This window comes from Canis aureus, chromosome 7, assembly GCF_053574225.1.
Source record: "Canis aureus isolate CA01 chromosome 7, VMU_Caureus_v.1.0, whole genome shotgun sequence".
Classification (NCBI taxonomy): Eukaryota; Metazoa; Chordata; class Mammalia; order Carnivora; family Canidae; genus Canis; species Canis aureus.
Window position 1 is genome coordinate 4,003,329 of NC_135617.1, and position 22,080 is coordinate 4,025,408.

At 38.7% G+C, this 22,080-nt stretch overlaps 2 protein-coding genes across 5 annotated transcripts in view; one reads left to right on the plus strand and one right to left on the minus strand.

The window, feature by feature from the left end:
• Nucleotides 1-18: 18 nt before the first annotated feature.
• On the plus strand, nucleotides 19-15,399 carry TUBE1 (tubulin epsilon 1). Of its 4 annotated transcripts, none has more exons than XM_077902717.1 (12): nucleotides 19-104; nucleotides 216-289; nucleotides 513-565; nucleotides 2,050-2,107; nucleotides 5,327-5,442; nucleotides 6,673-6,794; nucleotides 9,024-9,211; nucleotides 9,431-9,606; nucleotides 10,419-10,559; nucleotides 13,364-13,504; nucleotides 14,078-14,252; nucleotides 14,567-15,399. In XM_077902717.1, exons 1-12 carry the CDS (start codon nucleotides 80-82, stop codon nucleotides 14,723-14,725), a joined length of 1,428 nt encoding a protein of 475 aa, XP_077758843.1. In that variant the 5' UTR covers nucleotides 19-79; the 3' UTR covers nucleotides 14,726-15,399. The 4 variants fall into 4 exon arrangements, with proteins under 4 accessions (XP_077758843.1, XP_077758845.1, XP_077758844.1 ...); XM_077902719.1 differs by having other exon boundaries at nucleotides 9,024-9,105; nucleotides 9,451-9,606; XM_077902718.1 differs by having other exon boundaries at nucleotides 23-104; nucleotides 516-565.
• The window catches only part of CCN6 (cellular communication network factor 6), an 18,134-nt gene continuing 11,139 nt past the window's right edge, over nucleotides 15,086-22,080 (minus strand). Inside the window, exons 3-5 of the mRNA XM_077904887.1 lie at nucleotides 21,800-22,048; nucleotides 17,858-18,051; nucleotides 15,086-16,793 (exon numbers count right to left, since the gene is read on the minus strand). Coding sequence (XP_077761013.1) covers nucleotides 16,512-16,793; nucleotides 17,858-18,051; nucleotides 21,800-22,048 — 725 coding nt within the window. The 3' untranslated portion in view covers nucleotides 15,086-16,511. The remainder of the gene's footprint in view (nucleotides 16,794-17,857; nucleotides 18,052-21,799; nucleotides 22,049-22,080) is intronic.

Sequence of the window (22,080 nt, forward strand, 5' to 3'; positions counted from 1 at the left end):
GCGCTCCCGCGGGCGCGCCGCTCGTGGGCGGGGCCGGGCCGGGAGGACGGAAGTGACGCGGACGGCGCTGCGCCGCAGCATGACCCAGTCGGTGGTGGTGCAGGGTAAGCGGCGCGGGTGAGGCCGGGGGCGGGGATGGGGGGCGCCGGGTCGCCGCGCAGCCCCTTGCGTGCCGCTTCATGGCCGCTGTGTCTCCCCCGCCTCCCTGATCGCAGTCGGCCAGTGCGGGAACCAGATCGGGTGCTGCTTCTGGGACCTGGCGCTGAGGGAGCACGCCGCGGTCAACCAGGTACCGGCCCCGCCCCGCCCCGCCCCGCCCCGCCCCGCCCCGCCTCCTCTGCACCGTCCGCCGGGCCTCGGCCGCAGCTGGTTCGGCGTCGGTGTTGCTGCGCTCGCAGCCAGGGACCAGCCATCGGGGTGTTGGGAGGTGGTTAAACCGTCCGCGCCAGGGGCAAAGCCTTAGCAGTGTTGTGATGTCTTTTTTTTTTTCTTTTTTTTTTTTTTTTTTTTAGCAGGGAGTTTATGATGAGGCAATAAGCAGCTTCTTTCGAAATGTGGATACCAGGTAAGATGGGGTGAAAGTCTCGTCACACAGCATTAGGATTCTTCCCCTGGGGCGCCTGGGGGGCTCACTGAGCACCTGCCTGCGGCCCAGGCCGTGACCCCGGGGTCCCGGATCGAGTCCCGCGTCGGGCTCCCCGCGTGGAGCCTGCTCCTCCCTCTGCCTGGGTCTCTGCCTCTCTCTCTGGGTCTCTCATGATTGAATAAATAAAAACCTTTAAAAATAAATAAGTTGACTCCGTAACCACATTCTCCTCTACCCCGTTTTATAATTTAACCTGAGAGCATTCTTATTTCCCCATTCCCAAGTTTCTCCAAAAAGGGGAGATGAGTCCTGGCATTTGACTCTTGCTATGTACTAGCAACACCTACTGGCATCTGTTCCAGGAAAAAAAAAAAAAAAAAAAAAAAAAACTTTCAAAAACAAGATCCCCTGTTTCCACTTCTTGTATACACTCCTGTATCTATTTGAGGAAACGACCATACCTTTTTAATAGCATACTAGGATTTTACCTATGCTAGGGGTTAACAGACCTTTACTGCAAAGGACCAGAGGTAAATATTCCAGGTTTTTGTCACATCTCGTGGACTCTGCTGTTGTAACAGGAATGCAGGTCTAGCTTACTAGTATGTAAGCAAGTGGGCATGGCTGTGTTTGAATAAAACTTAATTTAGGAAAATAAGCAGTTGGTCAGAGTCGGCCCAAGGATCATAGTTTACCAACCCAGCCCATAGCATCATCTGTGCTCAGTTCAGCTTCCTTTCATATTGTCTGTTTTCTTGTAAACTATATTGACCGCAATTCTGTGTTTGGTCACAGATGTAGTTACTTCAGTTCAACATGAAATTCTAGGAATAGCCTTAGATACTCAACAGTAATATAACTGATATATCAGTTGATGTATGTTCAGCTACAGTAGAAAACCTCATTAATGGTGACTTAAGCAATAGAAGTATCCAGTTATCTCATACAAAGAAACCTGGGAATGGGATGACCTAGGCTTGGAGAAGTGTCTTCAAAGACCAAGATACTGTCGTTTCATTATTGCTATTGTGTTGGTTTCTTGTCTGCATGTTTATTTTTTCCAAACTATAAAGTGGCAGCCTCCACTCCATGCATCACATTTTTATTCATATTCAAGGTGGGGAAAAGGAAGAGTTGGCACCAAGTGCATCCGAATCTCTTTATTATCAGAAAAGCCTCCCAGAATACCTCCCTTTTTATCTCATTAGTAAGAACTGGATCACATGGCCAGCCCTGACTACAAAGACAGCCAGGGGAAAAGTACCCCACTTTTCAGCCTAATGGGAGGGTGGGCAGGAGAAGAATAGGAATGGCACCTTCTATGTTGCCCTCACCCCTATGTTGTCTGCCTCACCAGGCCTGTAAGTAGCTTTATTATATAAATGGGAGTTCGCTTTATTACCTAACAGCAGTATTAGCCTCGGAAGATCTTACAACCTTTTCCCATTTTTTTTATCTTTCAGAGTGGTTGGTGATGGTGGCAGTATTTCCAAGGGGAAAATTTGTTCTCTGAAAGCACGAGTAAGATCTATATACTTGCATTCTTAACGCTGCGTGTGTTTTTAAAATAATTACACTCCTGTAACTATCATGAGAACAAAACTTTAACTTCTCAAATTAAAAAAAAAAAGTATTTACTAAGCCACACTTTAGTATAAATGTAATTAAAAGACATTTATATCTATCAGAAACTTCAGGGGGGAAATGTTGTGTTTAAAGTAAAAACACACTGTGTATTTAGCATTTTTTGGTAACCGTTTCGGAGGAGATCCACATCTAGATAAATGATAACAAAGGAACTTTCTTAACTCTAAGCCTGAAACACATACTAATGCAGGTTAATTTTTCATTTGAAGATAATGGAGCGTTTCTTTGCATCAGAGTTATACTATCCGCAGTACAAACCACAGATCCAGCCGTGTTACAGTGAATACCATGGTCGTGTAAGGCCTCACGAACAAAAATGCTTCGAGTCAGTAGCCCGTATTTCATCTTAATCTCATTCCAGTAAGACTCCTGCTGTTGTTTCTCTACAGCAAACTGCTTTTTTCCAGTTTGTTGATCAATAATTATTGTAACAAAAAAGAAAGGCGGTTTAGGTAGAAGGAATTGAGACAGTAAGGATCAGACCTGGGGTCGCGGCTGGAAGAGTGAAGAGCAGTCGTGTTGTACCCAAGCACTGTCTTCCTGTATCTGTAATCTCCAATGTCCTTGGAAAACAAAATTTAGTCGCAGAGGCCATATGCTTGTAGGCTGTTCAGACGATTAACATGTGGTGCTCTGCACACTGGAGAGCACTAACATCCCAATCCAGATCTCAGAGAAAAAGTAACTGGGTTTCCTAGAGGACTCCCAATTCGAGCTCTTTCCTGCTTCCCCATCAGTGAGCGAGGTAGGAGGTGGAGGGCACACTATAGGCAAAGGATAAATCAGTGTGTTTCTGTAACCTTTGACTTGTCCTAGAAGGTACTCTTCTATTTCCCCTCTGGAGTCTTAGTAGTATGTGGCTGTGATCACTGAAGAGTCCAGGCTTCACGAGAAGATTTAGTGGTTAGGTCCCTCCTCTGTGTCCAGTATTGTAGGTCAATGTGGAAACACTCAGAGTTTTGTAAATCCTATATTAGACCTAAGGAAGAGCTCAGAGGCCAGAGAGCTATCACCAGGCTGCTCTGGCGGAAAACGATAAACCTCAGATCCTGAAAGCTGTGACTCCAGACTGTGCAGTCTTAAGTCTGTTTTGGAACAAGGCCATTATAAGCTAATATTTGTTTCTTTTGTGATCTTACTCAACATGTAGTATACCACATGCTACTACTACCATGCAGTGATGGCTCTCTTACGGCCGATTAGGTGTTTCAGTCAACACGTAAGAGAAAAATTACCATAAAATATCCTAGAAAATCCCTCAAGTGCCAGCAAGTAACCCTCTATAGTCCAGTGTATGTAAAGTATACGTCTATTGCGTGCTGCCTGTAAAAGAGCACGTTTATAATACATAATTATATAGTCTTCTAACATCCTACTGTGATGTACTGTTGTACAGTTAGAAATGCAGTATTTCTGATCCACTGTGTGTAAGACTGTTTTAATTGCTTGCTTGCAGTAGCATAGCTAATTAACTACACAAACCATTTTTTTAAAGATTTTATTTTATTTGTTCATGAGAGACACAGAGAAAGGCAGAGATACAGGCAGAGGGAGAAGCAGGCTCCATCCAGGGAGCCCGACGTGGGACTCAATCCTGGGTCTCCAGGATCACACCCTGGGCCGAAGGCAGTGCTAAACCGCTGGGCCACCCGGGCTGCCCTATATAAACCATTTAATTCACAGAGTTTAAATGGGCATACGTTGCAACCCCTCGGTAGTTAGTACCCCCATAAATTTCGAACTTGACTGTGTCTTTTCAGTAGGTAGGAGAGCGTAGACTGAAGATTCTGCAGCCAAGCTAACCAGTGTGACTCTCAGCTCCACCACTTACAAGCTGGGTGATCACAGCCGAGTGATTTAGCTCTCCTAGGCCTCAGTTGTCTCGTGTAAAGCAGGACAGGTAAGTATAGTAAGCATATATAGGGTTGTAAGGACCAAAGGGGGTAATACGTGTAAAGCACGTAGGACAGGGCACCCCCGGTGGCGCAGTGGTTTAGCGCCGCCTGCAGCCCGGGGTCTGATCCTGATTCTGGAGACCCAGGATCGAGTCCCACGTCAGGCTCCCTGCATGGAGCCCACTTCTCCCTATGCCTGTGTCTCTGCCTCTCAGTCTCTCTCTGAATAAATAAATTAAAAAAAAAAAAAACAAAAACACGTAGGACAGCCACAGGTAGCATTTAATGTTACAGGGTGGCAAGAACTAGAAAAGCCTGTAAACGAAGCACTTTCTTTGGGACCCTGAATCGAATAGCTAATAGCTTTGTGGTGTACTCTAAGGTTATTTCATTAGTTTTTTTGGCTTTTTTACTTAACTATTTCACTCTTTTACTCCTCTTCCTCAGTATAGAATACACAAGAAGTACGAAACAGTGGGGGCAGGGAGTATTTAATCCTACTGCCAAGCTATCCCTGCCTGCTTTTTGCTGTGTTTCCCTCCAATCTTTTCTATTTTTCTTTCCATAGTTAATTTTACGTTTTATATCATCATTTTCTTCTTAGTAATAAAGGTCATCTCCTATATCAATAATGTTTGTGGTAACGAATTAGATTATCTTGGGCGTGGGGACCCTGTTGTAATCTTTGACACCTGATCCAGGGCCTCACTTGGCATGTGATAGTAAGTTTACTGATTTGAATTGGACAGTTTTGGGCTGTGATTCCTGACGAGCAGCATGGTTGCTCCTGGTGAGCAAGTGCATTAAAATACTGCACACCTTTTGAGAATTTTTTCTGGTCAGGGCACTTTTTAAATTTCCAAGCCCTTGTTCTCAAAACATTGACAATCACGTAGGCACATGAATAAAAGAATTGTTAGAAAATCAGTTGGGATTGTTCAGCTCCCGTTTTCATCCCACGTGGTATTTTGGAGTAGGATAAGAGTTTAGAATCCGTCTTTTAATTGTATCCTACCTCTTGAGCACAGTGAAATTACTTTTTCATTCTTAATAACAGATTCTACATAAAGACTTGATACACATTTGATCAAGCTTAAACTATAAAAAGAGCAATGCAAGTTACAGTTCATAAATTAATTTACAGAGTGACTAGCTCTAAGGAAAAACATGCTAATTCAATGTTCTTTTTCTTTCTCAGGCTGTCTTGATTGACATGGAGGAAGGGGTAGTAAACGAAATTCTTCAGGGACCATTGAGAGATGTGTTTGATAGCAAGCAGCTCATCACTGATATTTCCGGCTCAGGAAATAATTGGTGAGAATATGCTATATGTAAAAATTGAATGTCATCTAAAAAAAAAAAAATGAACTTCCTTTATTCTAATTGGTCCTGCTGACCTGAAAGCAAGATCTAACCTGCCAAACCTGCCTCTCAGCTTTTCGGTCCATCATCTTTTTTCTGTATAAATGATGGTGCTTTTTTAATGCTTAAAAGCCACCTGTATCATAGTTCTTTATCACTTTTTTAAAGAAAACTCATGAAAAATGGATTTACTAAATTTCTTATAAATTGATTCTTCCATAATACTAGTGACAAGAAATTTTAACTTTTTTTTTTTTTTTTTTTAATTTTAACTTTTTATAAACTGTTCTCTTACCTGTATTATTTGACTCTATCAAGTTCTCCAATGGGTCAGACTTGATAGGACTGGTAAGAAGTGCAAGCCAGACCAGTGCCCCAGCATTTAAGCTCAGCCTAAGGCTGTGTTTAGCTCTTAAGTATTTAGCTGTCTGTTCTCCTTAACGGGGTAAAAAGCTTCAACAGTGATCATTTGAAAATTTACATTGAGACTGTTTTTGCTGCTTTTTAAAAATTAAGTAGCTCCTTTCCTTAGGTATAAGACTTTAGTTACATGTGATTTTTGAGTTACACAGCCAGACTGCGTGTTGTGGGGAAGTCATTCATTCATTTTTTAATCATTTAATCATTCTTTAATGCATCAAAGTGCTATTTACAAATTCGATTAATCAAAAAGATTTGCAGAGCCTTATGAATATCAGTTTTCTATTGTGTATCATTTCAGCTAATGGTAACATGATGTGACCAGTGTTTTCTCATATATTAAACCAATATGTTCCAAATTTTTTATTTTTAAGGTCCTTCTAGTTGATTATTTTCTGCTTTTTAATATGTAAAATTTACTGCAATTTGTATTTATTTTAAATGGAGATGAGAAAAAACTATGTAAAGTCTTATACCAAAGGGAAAAAAAAAGAGATAAATTTAGAAAATCATAGTTTAATATCCATCAGTAATGAGCTATTTTATCAGGATATTTGAGGATTATAGATCTATATATTTTTTATATTTTCTATCTAGTATGTTTGAAATATCGTAATACGGTTTATTTGATGTGAAACAAAATTAATACAGTAAAAATGCTTTTTCAGGTTTCTCTGTAATCTTTTCATTTAGTTCAGAAATAATAAAATCTTGAAATAATAAATGCCAGAGTGTTTTTATAATTTATTTTCTTTTTTTCAGGGCTGTGGGTCACAAAGTTTTTGGCAGTCTTTATCAAGAACAGATTTTAGAGAAACTCAGAAAGTCGGCAGAGCACTGTGATTGTCTGCAGTGTTTTTTTATAATACATTCCATGGGAGGAGGTAAAGTTATTCACACATTTCCCTAAAACAATGTGAAAGTGTAAGTGGGAGTTCATTTTGCTAACAGTAGTCTGTTTTCAGACCTATGCTTTATAATAAAGTTACAACTTTTAACACTGTATGTGTTTATGAGTATATTCATAACTCTTTTATTTTAAATTTTTGTCAAATTTTGTTTCTGTTACCATTGTTTTTAAACCGAAGCCCTTTTAAGAGTCAGTACTACTGAATCTGGAGTTTTTTCTTCTTCTACTTTTAGCTTCTTTTATAAAATTTCCAACTACATTTCAATATTTGTGAGCTTTTGGGGAATGCTTTCTCTTAAGAGTTTGCTTATATAGTCTCATGTCCCACCTAGAGGCTAAGCATTTCTGGCTTGTTCATAGATATCTTTTTTTTTTTTTTTTTTTTTTTTATGATAGTCACAGAGAGAGAGAGAGAGGCAGAGACACAAGCAGAGGGAGAAGCAGGCTCCATGCACCGGGAGCCTGACGTGGGATTCGATCCCGGGTCTCCAGGATCGTGCCCTGAGCCAAAGACAGGCGCCAAACCGCTGCGCCACCCAGGGATCCCTGTTCATAGATACCTGTGCTAAGAAATATCAATATTCTTTAAACTGCCTTCCAGCCTTTCTTGTGTCCAATAAGAGACATAGGTAAAAGAAATCTTATTAATTCCTTTAAATCACTCCTTACATGGTAATTACCTTGACCTAGAATAAATTATCTGCATTCTTTCTGTCCCCAGGGAAGCCTATACCTTGCAAATGAAGTATTTTGCTCCTTTGTTCTATGAACTAGAAACATATCCTATTTTGCTCACTTCAAATAGAATTAGTGAGTTAAAAAAAAAATTGCCATGCTGTTTTTCTCCACGCTCAGATTAAGATTTTATATTCAGCAGGTTATATGAATTGATTTTTATACATATTATTCAATATGATAACATTTTAAAATTAAAGTTACAATGCTGTGTAGGCATGTCTTTAGAGGATCATCATCATAATCATTAAATTAAACAAATTTTCTTTGTACTAGTATAATTAACCTCCAGGTTTGGATAGGTTTTCAGAAAAAAACAATTTGATTTATAGTTCATTATGGTGCCTTTTTAAATCCCTTTGTTACTCAAAAATCTCAGAAGACTATATTCATAGTTTACTGGCAAAAATAAATAATAGTAGAGGTTAAAAACGGTCCCCTTTCCCACATCTAAATCCTAGCCTCTCTCCTCTCGGGTAATCAAGTTTGCCAATTTCTATCCTTCCAGATACTTTCTATGCCTTTAAAAATGTGTGTGTGTGTGTGTTTTAACATAAACAAGATCATGCAGTGCATATCATTCTGACATTTTTTAACTTTGTCTTTCCTGAATGTCTTTCAGTGTCTTCTCTGTCTCATAGAATTCAATTGTGTTAATATATAATAATTTTTAAAGTCTGTTTCCCATTAGTGGATGTTGTTTTAAACATTTTTTTAGCTTCTTTTATAAAATTCTAAATGGTATTTTTAGAATTTTAGGTATTTTATAAAATACTAAATGGTATTTAGTTATATAAATAATCCCCATTTGAACATCTGGTACATACAGTTCTGCTCAGTTATGCCCCTGTAGCTGTAGGTAATATTCCCAAAAGGAAAGTAGGACCAAAGAATATGTACATTTTAAATTTTGATTGATATTTATAAACACCTTCCTACATTAATTCACCAATCCATATTATTAGCACAATTTATGCAAGTTTATTTCCCCACACTGTCACTGAGTTTATGACATAAATCTAATATGTTCAAAATTAGATTGTTTTAATTTAGATATCTTTGATTAGAAAAAGGATTGAACATCCTCACATCTGTTCACCATTTGATTCATTATGATTTACGTACTTTTACTCATTTTTCTGTTGTATTCTTTTTTTTTTTTTTTTTGGTGGTTGACTGTGAGACCTCTTTATTAAAGAAATTTAGTCCATCATATGTGTTGGAGATTTTTTCTTAGTCTACCTTTTTCATTCTGTTTGTAGGTTTTATATATATATATATATATGTATTTTTATGTGTTTTTTAAGTTTTTAATGGAATCAAAGCTGTCTTCTATGTAATGCTCTGGTTATTAATGTATGTTTCTACCCAAAAAAAAAAAAAAAAACAGAAAATTCCAAGTTCCTCACAATCTTATTTTGAATCACTTATGCTGGTTTGTTTTTGTTTTTGTAATTTTAATCCTCAGGAACAGGATCTGGACTTGGCACATTTCTTTTAAAGGTACTTGAGGATGAATTCCCAGAAGTATACAGATTCGTGACTTCAGTGTATCCTTCTGCTGAGGATGATGTCATAACCTCGCCTTATAATAGCATCTTGGCAATGAAGGAACTTAATGAGCATGCAGACTGTGTGTTGCCCATTGACAACCAAGTAAGAAATGATATTATAATTTATAGATGTATCATATATACATTGAGTCTCCTGTTATGTTTCTATGTGCATATGAAACATTCTCTTCCCTTTTCAGCCTTCTAATTGAAGGTAAAATAAGTTTAAATTGTTTTTCTTTCTCTTCTTTCCTTCCTGGTAGAATGTCCTCTATGTCTGCTCTTCTTAATAGCTTCTCTCCCAATATTTTTTCTTTAAAAGTCTTTATTTGACATCATTAGCAAAATTGACCTCATGGTGAATTCTGGAAAGTTGGGCACAACTATAAAGGCAAAGAGTCTGGTTACTTCAAGTGCTGGGGCTGTTAAAAAGCGGCACCAGAAGCCCTTTGATGCAATGAACAACATTGTGGCCAATTTGCTGCTGAACCTAACAAGGTAAATCCTATTGATGGCATATTTTAGGACAGTTTAAAAGCTTCCCTTGGCCTCTGAGGGTGATTGCAGTAACATTTTCATAGTTGCATTTTTTTTTTTTTTAGATTTTCTAAGTCATAGGAACTTCTTTTTATTTGATTTTATTTTGTCTAGTGTTTTCAAATCTTGGAGTCATGGACCAGAATTTTCATTTCTTACTCCAAACCAGCATTCTCCCAGGGACATTCCAGAAAATAATAATAAGTGTTACAAGAAAAAAGCTGTCACAGATAAACACTTGAGAACTTGGTTAGATAACAGTAAGCATATTGTTTTGCTGTAGAACATCCTCATTTTTTAAAGCAGCTAATATTTACCTCCTTATTGTTGGTCCAAAATATCTCCTTGACTTTGCTCCAGGAAGATTGCTTTAGCATTATTTTATTCCAAACTATAGAGTACATTAAGCAGATGCTTGAGGAACGTAGTAAAGTTTATAGAATAATTAAATTATTGATCTGTATGTGTTTAACTCAAAGTCTGTTTTAAGTAAGACATTTTTGTATATGTAACGTGCAACATAATAGTGTGTTGATTGCACATCACATAATCCACAAATAAGAATTGCTGTAGATGTTGTGCATTATAATTACCTTTGTACATGATATTCATGTTACTAAATTTCACTAATACAGAAAAAAAGGAATATTCTCTACTGAAGAATAGTGTACAAAAGGATTTAAGAATGCCTGCTGAATAAGTAAAGCTGCATTCAAAAGTATAAAATCTTAACATTAAATTTTTTTCTCTTGCTTTAATGTTGATTTTTTTAGCTCTGCAAGGTTTGAAGGGTCCCTTAATATGGACCTTAATGAAATCAGCATGAATTTGGTTCCTTTTCCTCAACTGCATTATCTTGTGTCAAGTCTAACACCACTGTATACGCTGGCAGATGTTAACATTCCTACCCGAAGGTAAGATGTAGTCACTTTACTCCAATTACTTGATAATTTGAGTTGTTTTTAAGAAATAACATTTTTTAAAGTTTGTAATAATGCTAGGTATTTTTTCATGTCATTTTCTTTGTGAGAGGAACATAAAATGCAGCTGATGACAACCACTTTTTCATTATTTGAATGCTTATTTATAAATCATTATTTAAAAAGTATTTGAGGGATCCCTGGGTGGCGCAGCGGTTTAGCGCCTGCCTTGGCCTAGGGCACGATCCTGGAGACCCAGGATCGAATCCCACGTCAGGCTCCCGGTGCATGGAGCCTGCTTCTCCCTCTGCCTGTGTCTCTGCCTCTCTCTCTCTCTGTGTGACTATCATAAATAAATAAAAATTAAAAAAAAAATAAAAATAAAAAAATAAAAAGTATTTGAAAAACTTTGAAATGTAGATTTTTAAACTAATGAAATTAATAAAGATTGGTTTTTATTGAAACAGATTTCAGGGCTTTTGAAGTCTGACATACTTAAGTCTGAATGCTAATTCTGTCACTGGGCAGGCGACAGACTTTTCTTTTAGTTTTCTCATCTGTGGAAATGAGAATCAGTGCACCTACCTTATAGGCTTGTTGAGTATATTAAGAGTATCTTTAAAGTTCTTATCTTGGTCCAGCACCACAGAAGGCTTTTCCAGTGTGGTTTTTCGTGGTAGCTGCTATATATCATTTCCAGAGCACCTTGTTTTGTAACTGTGTACCACTTATATGCATAAAACTTAATCAGTCTAGTTAACAAAAAAATGTAGTTGAAAAATATTCTGAGTACAGACAGTGAGGACAAGCTTGAAAAGGTCTCACTGACATCCACAGTTGACAGAGGAAAAAGGTCCTGTCAAACTCTGTAAGAGGAAAGTATATAAATGATAAAGTAGAAACTAAATTAAAGATCTTCTTTATAGTTTAAGTTTGGGCAAAATAACAGTTCTGCACTGTAAATGTCACCGTGCTATTGATGAACTTTGATTTCAGCTGCTAACAAGTAACCAGTTATGCCAACTAATAGATGAGACTCTTCCTGCATGGGATGCCGATGACCTTGAGTTAAGCAGCTTGCTTTGTGTATGGAACATGGTACCCACTCACTAAATGTTCACTCTTATTATCAGCCCTGCATATTAAAAATTAGTGTATTTAAATAAAATACGCGTCTTTAATACAGACACACATGTAAATTGGTGCTAAACTATTTATTGTACAAGAGTGATAATCCAGACATTTTTACATTTAAAGTTAATTCTTAAAAAATAAAGACATGGAATTTCTAGTTAAGTTCTACATAAAGGAAACAATGTGACTTGGTCATTCAACCTGAATGTTTTTTTTTTTTTTTTTTTTTTTTAAATTTTTTTTTTATTTATGATAGTCACATACAGATAGAGAGAGAGAGGCAGAGACACAGGCAGAGGGAGAAGCAGGCTCCATGCACCGGGAGCCCGACGTGGGATTCGATCCCGGGTCTCCAGGATCGCGCCCTGGGCCAAAGGCAGGCGCCAAACCACTGCGCCACCCAGGGATCCCCAACCTGAATGTTTTAAAGCCAATTAAACTTCTTTTAATCCTGCTTTTGGATATTTTGATAAAAATTATACTGTTGCAACATTTTTTATTCATATAATCATGATTGTTACAAAGGTTTCTTTCTAATCAAAACATGTGAAAACGTATAAGGGACTTTAAAGATTTTAGCACTTAGGGAACTTGTCACAGTGTTCTATCTTTGTGTTCTTTTTTGCCCTTTTTCTGCTGTACTATAGATATTTCAGAGGCTGCCGTATCAGCACATGAACACATTTATCCTTGAGTAAGATAATAAATTGTTTTAAAATTGTTCTATTAGAAGTCGTAGTTTTAAAACACTTTAATTTCTTAGTAGTGAGAATGTCTTGGGGGTACCTTTATTAATAAATGTCAGTCCTGTACCTCGTCCCATTTTTATCACATGAAAATAATCACATATGAAGTGTGTATATTTGTTTCTTGAAATTCCATATTTCTCTATAAATAAAGATAAGTATGCCAAAATGACGAATAGCTCCTAGTTCTTACGTTTTGCGGCAGAGGATGAACCAAGAATGAGTTTGCCCACTTCTTGTACAGTAATTCTTAAGCTTTTCTGGGTTTCCTCATCTCTGTAAAAATCCCCAAAAGTGCATACACAACAAAATCTTGAACACCGTAGCAGAGGATTTATGAATCCCCACAGCTCACTTTCCCTAAAGGAGTCTTCTATTCTTGCTGTCACATAATCAAAATAGAAGGTAAGTTCCATTAGAGTAGAATTATTTTTCCATTTGAGTAGAAATTGTTCACTGCTTGGTCTCTTGCGCTTAGAATAGTGCCTGGCACACAGTAGGCATTTAGTAAATATCTGTTGAATGAGTAAGTAACACAGTGTGATTTCTGCAGCTCTTCCCAATCATTCTGCAGATCCAGCACACAGAATCTAGAGTGATTCTGGGAACCTAATCATATTTGTATTGAGTTAAGTGAGATTTAAGAACCAGGCTGGAGCTATTTTAAAGACTAGGATGCTGTGTATTGTTAGATACAAACTTGTTGGCACCTTTTTCTTCCCCTCTTTAAATAAAGGATAAATGATGTCCTCCTCTCTTGTCGTATTTCTCAAGATTGTGTTCTGAGAAAATGATAGCTGAAACGTAGAATGTGTTTGTGTGTGAAATTTATTGACCAGAAGGTGACTGTCTTCGCATTTTGTAGTTCTACAGAGAAGAAATGATATTTTGTATAAACAGTGATTTTCATTGTTCTAGGTTGGACCAGATGTTCTCAGATGCCTTTAGTAAAGATCACCAGCTAATTCGGGCTGACCCCAAACACAGTCTCTACCTCGCCTGTGCCCTTATGGTGAGAGGAAATGTACAGGTTTCAGATCTTCGCAGAAATATTGAAAGGTTTGATTTTATATTTCCATGATGATTTGTGTGTACTACTTGTGACAGTGTAGCATAGTAGTTCAGATGGCCTCTCTTCAGATTCTAGCATTGCCATTTAACTAAGGTGTGACCTTGAACAAACTACTTAGCCTCATTTAAGCCTTGTTTTTCTCACACGTAAAATACTAATGCACAAAATTGTCATTTATGAATAGTGAATGATATAGGATATGTTTTATCCTCTGAAGGTGTTCAGAAAACTTATTGGTTTCATTACTACCACACTACACTGCCTCTAAGTTTATGTTTTACTATTTTTTGACAGTCTATTTTTAGGAAAACTCTACTGACTCACAAAACAAGGAAAAATGTAGTATTTTCATTCTCTTTTTCATCCCCAGATTTAACGTCCTCCCAAGTAAATGTCCCTTAGCTCACTGGCGGGCTCTACCATGTTACTGCTAATAGTAAAACATAGATAGCTTACATTAAATACTGAGCAAAGAGAATGGTGCCTTCAGTAATACCCGCTGCCATATACGGCAGAATTTTCAGTACCTTCATTCTCACCTTTGAGCTTTTGCATCTCAGATTGAAACCTTCTCTCCGGTTCATCTCCTGGAATCAAGAAGGCTGGAAAACCAGCCTGTGCTCAGTACCGCCTGTGGGCCATTCCCATTCGTTATTAGCTCTAGCCAATAACACATGCGTGAAGCCCACCTTCATGGAACTGAGAGACAGATTCACGAGGCTCTACAAGAAAAAGGTAATTGTCAGGACACCTTCATAACTGTGTGTGATTGTTTTGGCTATTTAAGATGTCTTCTTGTGAATTACACTATTACAAGTCAGGGGCAATCCCGACTGCTGTGTTCATCGTACTGATTATAGCTGAAGAGGAGAGGTGCACTCAGACTATCTAAACGAGAGATCTCGTGAGTTCACAGGATTTGAGTTCTCATTTCTCTTGTAAAGCTGAGTGAACTATCATTTTAATGAAGAATTACTTATGTTTTAGGAGATATATTTTTTTTTCAATTTTCTGAAAATGGTCAACAGTATCCAGTTTACTATTTATAGGCTCATCTTCATCACTATCTACAAATTGAAGGGATGGAAGAAAGCTGTTTCATGGAAGCGGTGTCATCTTTATCAAGGCTCATAGAGGAATACAACCAACTGGATGCCACAAAATGCATGCCTGTGGAAGATTTACCTAGACTAAGCATAGCTATGTAAAAAATACCCCAAAAATGCAATTTTTACTTTTCTTAATTTTACATTGGTTTTCATCACCTTTCCTTTCTGTTTTGGAATGTTTGTGATTCAGAAAACCCACTTTGCACTTTTTCCTATTAGAAAGTATTTTTGTCTAAAAAAAAAAAAAGAGTGGTGGTTTTCATTTCATCACAATTTGTGGGTAATACCAGCCTGTGAAATTAGTGAAGTCCTATTACCTTAACTTCAAACATTTGTCTTCAGAAAATTCGCCTTTTCTAAAATTGGAAAAACAGAGTTCCTCAACATTTTTATTTATAATCTCATATTTAGGCATTTATAAAGTGATAATTCATGTCTTTTAAAAAAATCATATACAGGTATATTTTTATATTTATTTATAATTTATTTTTTTATATCGTTTAAATTCTCCTGATTCTTTAAAAGCAAGTATGAGGAATAGCAGAACACAATATAAATACTTCTATGTAATACCCACTAACTTTACAAGGATAGGTTTTATTATAGTATGAAGGAGATTTTGTTTCTCCTTGGGGTAACCACTTGTTTGTACTCAAAAGAATCCAAATTTACATTTATTTTAACATGAATATGTATTAAATTATCTTCAAATATAATGTTATTATTAAACCAGTTGATTTCTTAATAATAAATGTCTATATTTTTAAACAGTATCGCTTGATAATTGGTTTTGTCTGTCACCATTTATATAAGCAAACAGAACATTACTTAGCTTGACATCTTCTTCCAGACTTCGCAGGAAAATGACTGTAATAGTCCAGTGACAGTGTTGCAGTTATTGTAATCTCCGGTTACAATTTTAATGTTAACTTATCCTTAAATACAATTTATATTTTAAATCCATAGGTGGAGTTATCATTTAAGGAAGTAATTTTTAGGGACAGTTTATTTTCAAGCCAAATCATCTATCTGTGCTTCCTTCAGTGTTAAGTTTTTAAGTTTTTTTACTTTTCAAAGTAAGGATACTGCTCTTGATCTTTATCTTGGAAATGTAATTTTTTACAGTATTTGGTATAAAAACTTTTAGATTACCGTGGTCACCAATGGCCAAAGAAGTTCTATTTTCTCCTTCCAAAATAAATCTTAATAAACCTGATACTCAGACTAGGGCAATGGAAGTTAAAAAGTACATTGACAGTTTAATCGTTGTCCTATTTAAGAATTAAACCTAGAATCTTACACACCATGTAATGATTATCATCTGATGGAATCCTAGGCTACATTGTCAAAGTACAGATAAAGTTGTAAAGAAGTTCCGAAAAAGTTCTAAACTTTTTACACATTTTCAACAAAGTATTCTAGATTATAGAGTAAAATGCTTTCTTGTAAATTGAATAACTTTTCCATTATGTATGGAATATGTATGTATGTAGATGAAAGCAACTGTGTATTTCATAATTACACATTTTAAAGTAAGTTTACTTTTAAGATTTTTAACATATATAAATTTATATATATATATATACACATATAGTTTTAGCATATATATATAAATAAATTTGGGGGGGATGCAAAAAAAGGTGGTTTTATTAAAGCACCGGGACAGGACCCATAAGCAGAAAGAGCTGCACCAAGTTTTACATATATTTTTAAGAGAACCTTTTTAATAGCTTCTAATGCCTTAAAGATAGTCATCTGAGAATAGGTAGGCATTCTTACTGTTTTAAACCAATAAGGTAGATTTGCCACCCTTTTGAAACCATTCCAATTTTCTTAGGTAATGACATAATCACCTGAACCTAACTTTTCCCACATATACTAGGTTTTATAGGATCTCGAGCTCAGAAAATATATCTCCTGGATCTCTGCAGTTTCTCTGACATACACAAGATGTAATCCACAGCATCTTCCATGTAAATGAGCCTTCATTTGGGCAATCAAATTGAATGGTGATCATTTTCGACTTATTAGGAACACAGCATCTCTTATCTACACATACTCCACAAAAAGTGGGTTTATAACTCTGAGTGCTTGAGCATCCAGAAAAGACGAATTTCTCAGCTTTGAAGAGTTGGAAAGTAGGTTGGCACGTTTTTCCTTTCGGGATCTGAAAAGGCACATAACATTAAGTCATTCTTTAATTTGAATACAACAGTTTAGAAAAAGTAGTACCATATATGGAAACACAAATGCGGAAACACAAACGCGGGCAGTGACTTTCCGCACTCTCCTACCTTTGAAATCCCCTCGCCAGGGGTCTGTGCCCCCCTGTTCCTATCCCATCATAATGTAGGAGCCGCTCCCCAATTTTTTTTTGCTGCCCACCCTTCACTTAGTTCCACAATTTCTACAGTGAGAACTTTTCTGTCTTCTTTAATATCAAAGGCCAGGTCTTATTAAATGTTTATTTACCTAAGACAGCAAATTCCCTAACATAGGCGGTTTTGAGTGGATGAATAAATGAATACCTATCTTAATTCCTTTAAAATTGAGTTGTCAGCTTCTTACTATGATCGGGAATAACCTGGAGATGAGTTTTAGCATTCCTTAGACTTACTCTTGAGACCGTCATCTTGCCTTGCCCTAGAAGGAGGACCAGCTCTAATCATACCAAACAATTCTAGTGTGAATATGTTATCATAGTCCTTTGGCAAGTTTACTATCTAAGCACAGAGCATTTTGGAAATGGTGGGTTCCCCCTCCAACTTGGTGATCCAAGGATCAAGAACCAAGATCAGAACTTCTCTGATGTTCGTAAGGTCTGTTTCAATAATTACGATGCAACAACCAAAATCTGTTATCCATTGCCTTGACTCCACCACATAAAATTAATATATTCTAAAAAATTGGAATCCGAAAAGGATCTGCTTTTAAAAGACATACATGGTGGGTGTACCACAGCAAACCAGGCTGGTCAAGACCCACACTGCTAAGCTGTTAGAGCAGAATCAACAGGGTTAACATTACCCCTTCGCTGGGTGGGATTTTCCCCATGAAGTGCAATTAGATTAATCTTTGTTCTCCTCAGAGATCATTTGACTTTAAGAGTTACCCGGAGGTGATTTTATTTTTACAAGAGTCACACCCAATCTCTCCCCTGAAACACACTTACACTTTTTAGGACTCTTTTAATATTGAATTATAATGAAGTTACATCAAATTAAGTTTCACCTTTACTCTCTTTAATATATTACTGTCACAAGGTTGAATATAACACAGTCTTCTCTCTCTTCTCATTTCACAGTTGCTATTTTCATTGGTGACCCGATCAGATATTCCCATCCCACACGTTCTGGAGCAAGGAGTCCACTTTGTTGCTTGCACAAGACATTTTCCTTTCCAAATAAGCGGGAGGTTCCTATAAGCTAAAATAAAGGGGGGGGGGGAAGAGTAGATGTGTATCTAAATACATAGACAACTTTTTTTTTTTTTTAATTTTTATTTATTTATGATAGTCACAGAGAGAGAGAGAGGCAGAGACACAGGCAGAGGGAGAAGCAGGCTCCATGCACCGGGAGCCCGACGTGGGATTCGATCCCGGGTCTCCAGGATCGCGCCCTGGGCCAAAGGCAGGCGCCAAACCGCTGCGCCACCCAGGGATCCCCATAGACAACTTTTAATATTTTTCAGCTAATAGTTAATAGATCAGAACCTTTTATGTAATGTAATTCAGAATAAGCTTCTGGTCTAACTCGTTCTCTCCTCTTCCCACTTTCCAAATTACCTTTCAAGCAAATATTATAGTCCAATTTCTTAGGAAGAAGAAAAATCTTTATCTTTGAAAATCTGAGTAGATGCACCCACTTGCTTCGGCTTAGCTCACCAAGTATTAAACTACTGCGTTTTCTCTCATTCTCGCATCTTGCTGGATATTATTTTCAACAATGAAATAGACAGTAGTAGGATTAAGGAATTCAAGATATTAATCAGAACAATGTCTTAATGTTAAATTTCGTAATATGTTAAAACCTAAAATACAAAAGTTCTATTCGAGAATAACCTATTGAGCCCAGTTATTTTTCCTCCACTTGTTTTAACCTAGTCTTTTTTTTTTTTTTAAGATTTTATTTATTTATTCATGAGAAACACAAAGAGGCAGAGACAGGCAGAGGGAGGAACAGGCTCCCTATAAGGAGCCCGACGCAGGACTCGATCCCAGGACCTCGGGGTCACACCCTGAGCCGAAGGTAGACTCTCAACCACTGAGCCACCCAGGTGCCCCTTAATCTAGTCTTTTAGAAAATTCTCTGCATTACACTGAAGTAATCAGAATAGCCATAGACTAAGTCATGGCAAATGTGTAATCTATTTTATTCATTCAACTTAATTGCTACATTCCCTATGGTATCAGGCCCATGGTATTCCTTCCATGGACTAGCCATTTCAAATCAGCTCTAGAAAAAGACCTGCCAAAAGAAAAGATGGATAGATTTATGGGGGGTGGGGGGTGGGTAAGCTGGTGGTTAGATGGAGCCCCCTCCACTGATTCCTGCTTAGCAGAAGGGAGGGCAAGGGGATGCATAACGAAAATACAATGTGGTGCGGTGCAAAATAACTCTTCCGTCTTCTTAGAAATCCATTGGGAGCTTCTTCTGCTCATGAATGAATTTAGCCATTTTAAGTTCATTTTAAACAAACTACACATGGGTTCATTGTCTCAAAGCATTTCCCAAATGGATGCTTGGAATAAGTCTGAGTCTGCAGTTGGACATTGCAGCATTCTGGCTACGTTACTTCAAAATGCCAGTTTAAAACTCTGAAAAGGGGGCACCTGGGTGGCTCAATGCTTGAGCGTCTGCCTTCGGCTCAGGTCGTGATCCCTGGGTCCATGGATCGAGTCCCACATCGGGCTCCCCAGAGGGAGCCTGCTTCTCCCTCTGCCTGTGTCTCTGCCCCTCTCTGTCTCTCATGAATAAATAAGTAAAATCTTTTAAATAAATAAATAAAACTCTGAAAAGACACCCTCCTCCTGCCCCCTCCCACCCACCCAGGCCCCCGCCAACTGCCTTCCTGATGGGAAACATCAGCCGCTTTGAAGCATCTGCCAGCATCTGCCGTCTCTGAATAAAATGATACTTTGCAGCTCTCAGTGTTATTGCAGTTGGATCTTGCGATTGCACAAGCAGCTGAGGGAGAGGAAGCAGAAACGTGAAGATACCTGGAGAGGTAGACAACAGTTTAGAGACCTCAATGCAGGAAGCAGATTAAAAGCCCGGCACGCATCTGCAATAAATAAAGGCAGGTTAGATGATCACCTCACCAATAACCCCCTTAAAGTTAAGCTAAGAGCTGCAGTCCAGGAAGTTAACATCCATTAAAAAGCAAGAAAACTAGAAGAGCTTCTAAAGTTAAGAGGTTATTTAGCATTTGGTGAGCAGGGAGGAAAAGCATGGGGGCATCACATCACTGCGTGCTTCATACTGAGCCGACAGAGGCTGGATCCCAACCCCAACCACGGGCTGCCTGGCGCTAAGGAAGCATGTAAGTTACTGTCACAAATATTCCTTAAAGCGTGTGTGTGTCATTGTGCTTGATTCGAAAAACCACACCTCTGCTTGGGCCCATGAACAGTTTCAGTTAAGCAGGAGAGAGATGTACATGTCCTCTGAAACACACCCAGGCCTGTGACCTCTACGACCACAGAGCACAGTGGCAGAATTTTTTTTTTTTTTTTGTAGCAAAGCACTCGCCACAAAGAATGGCCACCTAACACCCCCTGCGAACCAGTTTCCAAATGAATCCTCTGGAACTGCCCTTCCGCCACAAAGGAGACCAACTGAACCTGATCCAAGGGGCTTTCACTTGTGCAAACTGCTAGCCTAAGGCATTTTCTCACCAGCGAGGTTCACGCGTGGGTCCCAAGACCTCACCCTGAGCCCCTCAGATCCAACGCAGAAAATCAAGTGTTCCTGCACCTTTCGAACAAAGAAGAGTTTGGCTTATCATCTCGGAGGTTTTGGAGCACGAGTAGTGTCATGCTATTAGCTGAACAATGAAGTGTGCTGGATGCAAATTCACCACAACCTGTTCAACTGTTCCCAAATTAACTGGCGTATTGGAAGTCTCCGAGAATGTTCCTTTCCTAGAGTTCGTTTTCAAACACCTAAAACTGATTTCTCGGACCATAGTTGCTTTTATTAAATATCCACATAATAGAAGTGAACTTGAGGGTTTTCAGCGTAGATGAGTATCCCTTTTGCATCTCCACGGCGCCTTTCATTTACTAAGCTCTAAATATCTATGCAAAAAAAAAAAAAAAAAAAGGCCTTCTTGATTCCTGAGTGAAAACACAGAGACGTGAACAATAACCAGGCATGAATATGGAACCGTCTGCGTCCTTCCTCATCTGTGCTTCATTTGTTGGGGTTTTTGAAACTCCCATCCCCAAAATGCCCTGGCACTTAAATAAGCTGTTAGCTTCAAAAAAAAAAGTTAAATTGTTGCAAAAAAAAAAAAAAAAGATGTTAGCTTCCAGCTGACCAGAACACAGCCTTTATGAATACGGTGACGCTCGCGGGGTCTCCGCACGGGTGTCGGCCTCCCTCCCGCGTACCGGGGCGCCGCACCGGTGTCTCTGTAGAGAGAGGCTGGTGACTGCGGACAGAGCTCAGAGCTCTACTATCTATTCGCTCTATCTCCGAGCAAATGAAATGATGATGTCATGTCAGCAGCTTTCTGTTTTTAGAAACGACGTTCACACATTCTAAGCATATCCTCAAGTATCTTTAACCAGCAGCCTTCCAGCTCTGCCTTCATCCTGTAGCAAAGCTGCCCTGGAAAATTTTGGAGAGTGGATGGTTCTCCCTTCTGGCTCGTAACACATCGACACGAGTGCAAGTTCTCCTCAGGGTGCCCGGGAACCACGTTGGGTCCGTTTTCCTGAGAAGGGGTTGCGTGGGAAGGAGCAGAGGCCTAGAAGAGTTTCCTCTGACCGAGCAGCGCTTTGAAGCACTGGAATGTTCTACTGGAAAACTCTAAACATTATGAGACTGAGAGATGGCACAGCCAGACCAAATCACATCAGTACCTCCTGGGAACCTCTGGTTCATCAAAGGAACATGAGACAAGACCCCGAGAAGCCACACATGAACCAACAGACACGCATCTACACACCCGGCCTTGTTCTGTAGCTTGTTGAAAGCTGCTGTCGGGACGGCCCCCGGCCACAGTCGAGTCCGCCAGGCTTCTTTCTGTCTGGAGCCCCGGAGCAGCCGCTGTCGCTGTCGGCCGGCGTCGGAAGGAGCAGAGGCGTGCACCCAATGGCCCCGCTCACGCACAGGCAGCTAACCAGGGGGCTGGGCTGAAAGACCTGGCCATTATGATAGTGTACCCTGTTGAACTCGCACCCCACAGCCACAAGGTCTGAAAAGACAGAAGCGCAAGGTCACCGAGGA

Coding starts and splice junctions, on each gene's coding strand:
- TUBE1 (XM_077902717.1), top strand. CDS start 80: ATGACCCAGTCGGTGGTGGTGCAGG. Junction 6,795..9,023: donor AATACATTCCATGGGAGGAG/GTAAAGTTATTC, acceptor TTTAATCCTCAG/GAACAGGATCTGGACTTGGC. Junction 14,253..14,566: donor CGAGGCTCTACAAGAAAAAG/GTAATTGTCAGG, acceptor TACTATTTATAG/GCTCATCTTCATCACTATCT.